The 8,198-nt window shown below is 44.6% G+C and overlaps 1 protein-coding gene across 1 annotated transcript; it reads left to right on the top strand.

The window, feature by feature from the left end:
* Positions 1–1,188: 1,188 nt before the first annotated feature.
* LOC125544191 lies at positions 1,189–5,200 on the top strand. The gene is made up of 9 exons (XM_048707776.1): positions 1,189–1,526; positions 2,889–3,003; positions 3,347–3,453; positions 3,768–3,893; positions 3,991–4,111; positions 4,200–4,284; positions 4,366–4,479; positions 4,566–4,605; positions 4,823–5,200. Exons 1-9 carry the CDS (start codon positions 1,335–1,337, stop codon positions 4,973–4,975), a joined length of 1,053 nt encoding a protein of 350 aa, XP_048563733.1. The 5' UTR covers positions 1,189–1,334; the 3' UTR covers positions 4,976–5,200.
* The last annotated feature ends 2,998 nt before the right edge of the window (positions 5,201–8,198 follow it).

Below are 8,198 nucleotides of genomic sequence, written 5' to 3'. Positions count from 1 at the left end.
ACATTTTTTGAATCTTGAGAACAAATTTTGAGACAGAGAACAAATTTGGAAGCACGAACAATTTTTTAAAGCACAAACATTTTTTAAATCTCAAGAACAAATTTTGAAACGGAGAACAAATTTGGAAGCGCAAACAATTTTTTAAAGCACGAACATTTTTTGAATCTTGAGAACAAATTTTGAAATAGAGAACAAATTTGAAAAATCCCGAACAATTTTGGAAGCATGAAATTTTTTTTAAAGCACAAATATTTTTTTGAATCTTGAGAACAAAATTTGTAATAGAGAACAATTTTGAAAAATCCCGAACATATTTGGAAGCACGAACATTTTATGAAAACATGAACATTTTATGAAATCCGGTACATTTTATGCATTTCGAAAGTTTTGAACTTTTTTGTGTAACGAGAACAATTTTTGAATTTGGGAACTTTTTTTTTGAAAACTGAACATTTTATAAAAATATGAACAAAATTTGAATATTTTGAATTTCTTTTGAAGAAAAGGAAAAAGAAAGAAAACAAAAAAAATCAGGAACATTTTTCGAAAATTGTGAACAAAATTTTGATAATGTGAAAACTGTAGAAATATGAGCAGTTTTTGACAAAAAGAACATTTTTGAAAATTCTGAACCATCTTTGAACTTTTTGAAAAGCTTAAAAAAAAGGAAAAAAATATTTAAAAAGAAAAAACATAGAAAATGAGAAAAATAAAAGAACAGAATAAGACTGTGAAGAAAAACCAGAAAGAACCAGTAGAAGGAACAAAAGTTTTTTGAAATTTCCGCGAACTGGATTTTCGTTTTGTCGTTGCTTTTAGTTTCTTCAAGTTTAACATTGTTATTCCTACACAGCCGCGAGCCATTTTCGCTGGCTACCGCGGCGTGTAACTCTTCTGGAGATCGTCGGTTTGCGGTTTTTTAATCTCACGAAACGAAACCACTCAAATGGGCCGGCCCAGGGTGAGCTGCGTCCTGTGCGAAGCGGCGACTACTTGCCGCAGTAAGCGGCGAATAGGGAATTCCTTTTTTTTAGGGTAGTGGACTTCGAGGTGCGCCTAGCTGAGTGGGCTTCGTGGTTGAGGCCCAGCCGAGTGGGCCTCCTGAAATGGACTTAGGCCATCCTAGGCCTGCTCGGCCAATTCCCTGCCATTGGCGAGACAAGAAAAGAAGAACAGTCTTCCCTCTCGCAACCCATTTGGGTCGCACCAACAGAAAATTTCTGAGTTTGTAAAAAAAAAACAGAAAATTTCTGCAGTCACCTCTCATCTTCGGTTCGTCCCGGATCACGAGTCTCCAAACCCAAACCCCAGAGGCAGGAGGATCCAGCGCGGCGATGGGGGAGGCGGACGCGAGCACCGGCGGCGGGGATCCGCAGAAGCTGAAGCGGATCGCGGCGGGAGCGTACGACTACGAGAACGACGCGCGGTGGGCGGGGTACTGGTCCAACGTCCTCGTCCCGCCCCACCTCGCCTCCCGCCCCGACGTCGTCGACCACTTCAAGCGCAAGTTCTACCACAGATACATCGTAAGACCCCCCCCCCCCATACGACGGCCTCCCCCGGTTTTTGGATCGGGCGGATAACTGCTAGTTCGATCTGTTTGACTTAGCTCCGGTGTGTTGGTGTTGGGGAGAATTAATCGTTGCCAAATGGTCGATGGCTTGAATTTGATGCTGTTAGAGACTTGAGTCCCATTGTCCGTTAATAAGAATGTAGGTTGCAGCAGCCGCACCGCTAACGTCGTACTACCAATTGGGTATTATGGGGTTGCATGATATCGGCATCATTGGGCTCAGGTGTCACATTTTGGCATTGGTTCCATGCAGTTGCCGTCATTTTAAGTTATACTATCCCACATTTATAAATTCGGTGTGCCTATACTTTGATACTGCATTGCAATGTCTTCTTTGATGAACTGTGAGTGCTTCATCTGATTGATATGGCTTAATGTAACTCAAACATCAGGAGACCCATGTTAGTCTTCCACATGGATTATTGTTAGGGCAAATTAATGCGTCTCAGTGGCGAAGATTTAATTTAATGAGCACATAATTAACACGTTCTTCTGTGCTTTACTGTTCATTTGTGCACCAAATGTTAGCTGCCTCCAATTTGTATTTTCTTTTGACGAAATAACTGAGACCCACGTAGTTTTCGCCTCTAGGAGGTACATGCAGTGTTTGCACTTTTTTCTTCAGACAGGGTGGATCTCTTTGTATGTCCAATAGCCCAATGCTAGTCTTGAGCATGTTGCTTACTGTTCCCTTCGGATTGAGTTATGATGCTGTATGGTATCAGTTGAGACAAAAGAATTGGGATTGGTAAATTGTGTGCAAGTACTGGGAGATGTAGCTTCCTTATCCACAGTCCGAACTTCTCACGTTTTCCTCACCACAACACCACCATTTCGCAGTTGCGCAGTTAGGCTTTTGAAGAGTTGACAGTTTGTTTTACTTTTATTAACCATTTATTGCCTTTGTATCTTACATGTTCAACTTGCTTTTCTTTCCTGTCCAAAAGCATGACATGTCCAACTGCTGGCTGCTAGATATTAGCATTGTTTTTGAGAGATGCAAACTGTACTCGTTAAAGAAATCTTAACCATTCACGTTGGTTAGTGAAAAGTGACTGTTCTGTCGCTACCGTCCAATTACTTTTGCGTATTATTTGCTGGTTCTCCATTTGGTCTGGTAGTATGTTTAGGTACCATCCTTAATGTCTCTGTCCAGTTCTCAATAGTGTAACGATAGTTTTACTTGTTCATCTTACAAATTATTTGCTGTTTGGAATTGAACCTTCTCAAACTGAGTCATATCCAAGTAAAATAATCCGGGTATGACAATTGACTGTCGGAATTACTAACTTTCCTTCTTTACATCTCATCTCAGGACCCTGATTTGGTGGTTGAGCCAATGTCTTCCACAAGTTCGAGTCAATCCAACAGATCAGCAGCAAGTTCTTCATCTACACCATCCAGTGAGAATTCCCGAGCTCGTGACACAGGTGTGGTGACGAGAAAATTTGGCACTTGATGTTTTTCACCTGAAGGAAGTGGCAAGATTCTTGGCACAAGGGAGTCCGGGAACTACTTCCTACCATCTACATTATTATATGTTCTGTGTTCTCAGAACCGTGGTTTTCCTGTTTGGCTTGTCGGCTTTGTAGTGAGCCAGGTTTCAGCAAAGTTGCCCCCTTTTAAAAACACAACTCTAGTGCTGAATAAACTACTTTTGGAATGGCAATTGGAACTAACTGGAAAAGAACTGTCACTATGTTTTCTATCATATCACATTAGTCTGAACTCTACAGATTCATAACTGTTTTTTGCTTCTTCTTTTTTATGCAGGATCTAGTGCGAGATCAACTGGTGCATCGCAACCAGCACCAACAGAAAGGACGGGAAACTCTTTACGGTTCGATGGACGAACCATACATTTCTCTATCAATGCTTGGGTATGGATAGCTACCTTGTGCCCTTCAATGTAGAAAAGCATATTCATAATCTACTTGCTGTGAGCACAAGTTGTGTTATTATCGTCTTATGTTCCATTCTCTTTAGACATTTCACTTCTTTTGCCGATTACAAATTTTGTTCTTAGGCCCTGGTCGCTCTTTTTCATATGCGTGAGCCACTCAACTACTGATATCGTATATGCCAAGTAGCTTCACAAGCAAAAACAAATGTCATGACCCTATATTATTGTCTCTTAATATATGTTGTTACAGTGTCATAGTGAAATATGGTGTTATGAACTGCGGTTTTGCAGGTACTGATTGTTGCTAGTCTTGGAATCCTTCCAATTCTACCGAAAGATGTCGCAAGCAAAGCATATAGACTTTCGTTGCTAGGAACAATATGCTCGTCAGCATATTCTTTATACTGCACTTATGGGGTAGGTGTCTGCTTATCTGAATGAATAGATATAGCGTGTTTTTCTATTTTTTTGCCAAATTCCCACGATTTCTCACCCCCCCGCCCTCTGCCTGTAGAAACCAAGAGCATGGAACATGCCTGCAATTCAGCCTTGGCTGCAGTCTATAATTGTAGCCAAGGACTTTGTTCATTTGATGTTCTCTCTTATGATGTTCACATCAAATGTACGCTTTAAGAGTAAGCCACACTTCCTTTTCCTGCTTTTTTAATTATGCGAGTCTAACCTCTGTTCTTGCCTTAGCAGTTTCATTTTTCTTTTGTTCAGTTGTTCTACTGCCTGTGCTTTGCTGGGCACTTGATCATGTTGCTAGATTTCTGAGGCGAAATTTTGCGCGCTCCTCATTCTACAGGCAAGTTGCTGATTTCTACAATTAAATTGCACCTTTGTATCAACGCTTGCAATTACTGATTTTTTTAATCTCTATCTTTAGGAGGTACATGGAGGAGCCTTGTTTGTGGGTGGAGACAAACAACACTATGATCAGCCTCCTTTGTTCAAATGCTGAAATTACCCTTGGCTTTCTTATGATCGTATCACTTTTCTCGTATGTGCATTCACTTCTTGCTGAACTATTTAAAGAAGATTTTGAATCTAAACTCACATCAGTGCCATGCTTGCTTTCTCATGCAGGTGGAAACGCAACATAATTCAGACATTCATGTACTTTCATGTTAGTTTCCCTGCCCTAAACAAGCATTTTTCTCGTTTTTTACTTTTGTTTCGTTTCTGCTTTCATGAGTTTGAGAACACGAGGACCCTATAGGTTGAATATTTGCATTTTGTTGGCTGCATTACCACCATATGCATCTACTGAAACACTAGTTCATGCAGTGCATTCACAACTGTATTGCCTAACTAACTTTTCTGTACACATCTATTTTGTACAGCTGTTGAAGTTGATGTATCATGCTCCTGTAACATCGGGTTATCACCAGAGTGTGTGGGCGAGAATTGGCCGGGCTGTAAACCCTCACATTCATCGGTACACGCCATTTCTCAACACGCCAATTTCAGCAGTCCAAAGATGGTGGCTGAGATAGTAGGCATGGATGGTGCCACGCCTATGTATCCCTTGATCCCCTCTACATATAGAGTATCTGCTACAGTGGGCTTCCCTTGTCATCGTTCCGTTAAGAACATACACGTCACTTGCACATCGTTCTATTGTTTTCATACCCTCATTTCGCGTCTTACCGAGCTACTCAACGGACGGCACAGCATAAATTTTTCTGTGCAAGCAGTAGGTTTCGAGCGGTCTGTCCATATCTAATATCTTGACTGATACAGTTGCAATGATGGCGAAGAATTCTTGAGGCTACTTTGTTACTAGAGGGTTTGACAAAAAACTACCACAATTGGGGCTTCTGCCCCACAGAACTACCACATTTTTAAAAGTGGCAGAAAACTATCAAAAAATTGGAATCTCGTAACTAAAAACTATCACTTTCAGATAATGGCCAGTTTAGATAATTTAAAAACATTTATGACAGGTGGACCCCACTTGTCAGCGTTGATGTGGCAGGAAAGTTAACTTTGTTATTCCAGACAGTAGATCGTTATGACAGGTGGGGCCTACACGTCATTCTTCTTCCTCCTCTCTCTGGCATTTTAACAAACACCTCGTGTACATCGTCCACGAGCAGGTAGACGACACAAAGCTCACCGTTGTTATCGAGCTTTTCCCACCGCGTCGGGCGCCCCCAACGCCGGTGAGCAGTTAACCGTGATCGGAGCCGGCGGCTGATGCATACCAGAGAAATCCGCCGCGTCGCCCACCCGCCCTGGCGCACAAACCGCACGCTCGCCGGCCGCGTCCACAACACGCTCGTCTTCGCGGCTGGCGTCGTGTCAGCGTTGCTCGTGCTCCTCTGCTTCTCCTTGCTGCTCGCGCCCACGCCCGTGCCCAACCTGGTCACGGGTCGCTCCCTCCCCTTCCCCACCTCCTTCCCGCACCAGGAGGACGCCGTCGGTGACGAGGAGGGCCTGTACGCCAGGGTCGCCGCTGGGGCACGAGTAGTACCCTCTACCGACTTCATCTCCCTGATGCGGCTTATTCCTTGCCGCGTGGGGCTGTGGCGAATAGGAGCCAGGTTGCTACGGCGAGCGCGAGCAGCGACTGCATGAAGACGGGGAGGGCGAGCCGCGACGACCCGAATTCGACCGAGCCGGCCATAGCTATCCGCCATGGCCAGGAACCACACCTCGCCGATGTCCTCGATCGCCGACTTGTGCGACAGAGCTCACCTGCTTCCCTGCATGCACTGAAAGTGTTTGTTAAAATGCTAGAGAGAGGAGGAAGAAGAATGACGTGTGGGCCCCCCTGTCATAACAGTCAACTTAACGATCCGGAATAACAGAGTTGACTTTCCTGCCACATCAGCCCTGACAGACGGGTCCCACCTGTCATAAACGCGTTTAAATCGTCTAAACTGGCCATTATCCGAAAGTGGTAGTTTTTAGTCACGAGATTCTAATTTTTTGGTAGTTTTCGGCCACTTTTAAAAATGTGGTAGTTCTGTGGGACGGAAGCCCTAATTGTGGTAGTTTTTTGCCAAACACTCTTGTTACTAGTATATAAACAATGAAAGGTCCCTCGCTACTGGCTGGCATTTGCCAATATAAAATCGTCGAAGACGATTTGTTAGGGTGATGGCTGATCCACACCCTATCGGAGCCCATCACCGAGCATAGGCATCAGAGCACACGGCCGGACCTTGATTTGAACAAGCCGGGTGACAACGATGATGACGGTGGCGGTGTTGGCTACAAATCATGGATGGCCGATGAACACACTCATGCATGAACACACGCCGCCAACACAGGGTGTGTGGTGCGACAAGTTCGGAGACAACTTTCTGCCCTGCTTGAAGCATCCTAGTTCGAAGACGAGAGGAGGAGGTTGCCCTCGTCGCCGAGTGCGATGCAACAATACGACATGACTCTCGGTAGACTCCTCCTGCATTAGCTTCCCATCTTTGACGTAAACCAGTGTCATCATTAGTGATGGCTAGTCTTCAAGGGAAATATTTCAAACCAAATTTATTGATTTGACACACAGCAGATAAGCACAACAAATGAGCATAGCCATCTGAGACCTACCGCGTGGGGGGTGCCTCTATTTTCAAGCCTGGGACCTTGTTCATGTAAAGCCTCTTTTTTCACGCTGAATGACCCAACACACGCACCAGGATGGACCTGGCCTCACCTGACTGGCGGATATTCAAAAACATGCCAGTCGTGCGCAAATACAAATTTTAGATTTGTGATGTACTAATTAACAAGACGTAGTAGATATATGTATGACAATAAATAATCGACTCGCACAATTGTACCTGACATGCACCGCATCCCGGACAAAACATGCCCACGTACCCTGTATCCCACTTCGTTCGTCCAGAACATGCCTGACATATCAGGCATGCCCCACCGTTGTCGTGGGAGTAAGTCTGACAGTAGAATAGGGGGTACGTAGGGGGAGGCAAGATCCTAGCTACGGCGAGGTTGTGCATGCAAGGGTTTACGAGTTCAGGCCCTTTTCGGAGGAAGTAACAGCCCTAGGTCTCGGTGCCCGGAGGCTGGTCGACTGGATTATGCGTGAGAGTTATAGGGGGTGCGAACCCTTGTGCCAGAGGAGGGGGTGGCTTATAGAGTGCGCCAGGACCCCAGCCATCCCATGTTACACAGGGTTCAATGTATATTAAGACATGACGTTACTGGTAACTTTAGCTATAAAGAGCTATAAATGATCTTTAAGACTACACACTGAATGCCTGACCGTTGCCATCCTGGGTGACTTTAGGCCTTCTGTATTCTGAGTGGTTTCTTGTATGGTCGAGTGACTTCATTCAGGGTCGAATGGAATTGGGGTTACCGAGTGAGGTTTGAGGTCGAGTGGATTGCATCCCTTGGTGATCTCAGTCGGTTTCTTGTGTTGTATCTTGAATGTCCTTGACTCTAGGGCAGTGTCCTTGGGTAAGGCATCTAGGTCAGGCCTATGACCCTACCCTAGGTACATGCCATCGTCATTAGCCCCCGAATGGATTGAGGTCTGAGTGAAGAAAGAGCTGAAGTTGATTCCGACCCGATTCCCTACTGCGGAGGTATCTCATCTGAGTCTGTGAATCATGTTGATGTTTCGATCTTATTTCAGTCGCCTCGATCGATTCAGAGGTCGTCAAGTGAACTCGACTGACAGTCTTCGAGTGTTGATACGGAATGAAATCTTCGGCGCGGTTGGTTACTCTGTGGTTTCCGGATCTCACG

The sequence above is a fragment of the Triticum urartu genome, chromosome 3 (genome assembly GCF_003073215.2).
Source record: "Triticum urartu cultivar G1812 chromosome 3, Tu2.1, whole genome shotgun sequence".
Classification (NCBI taxonomy): Eukaryota; Viridiplantae; Streptophyta; class Magnoliopsida; order Poales; family Poaceae; genus Triticum; species Triticum urartu.
This window is presented reverse-complemented; position numbering and strand designations above follow the sequence as displayed.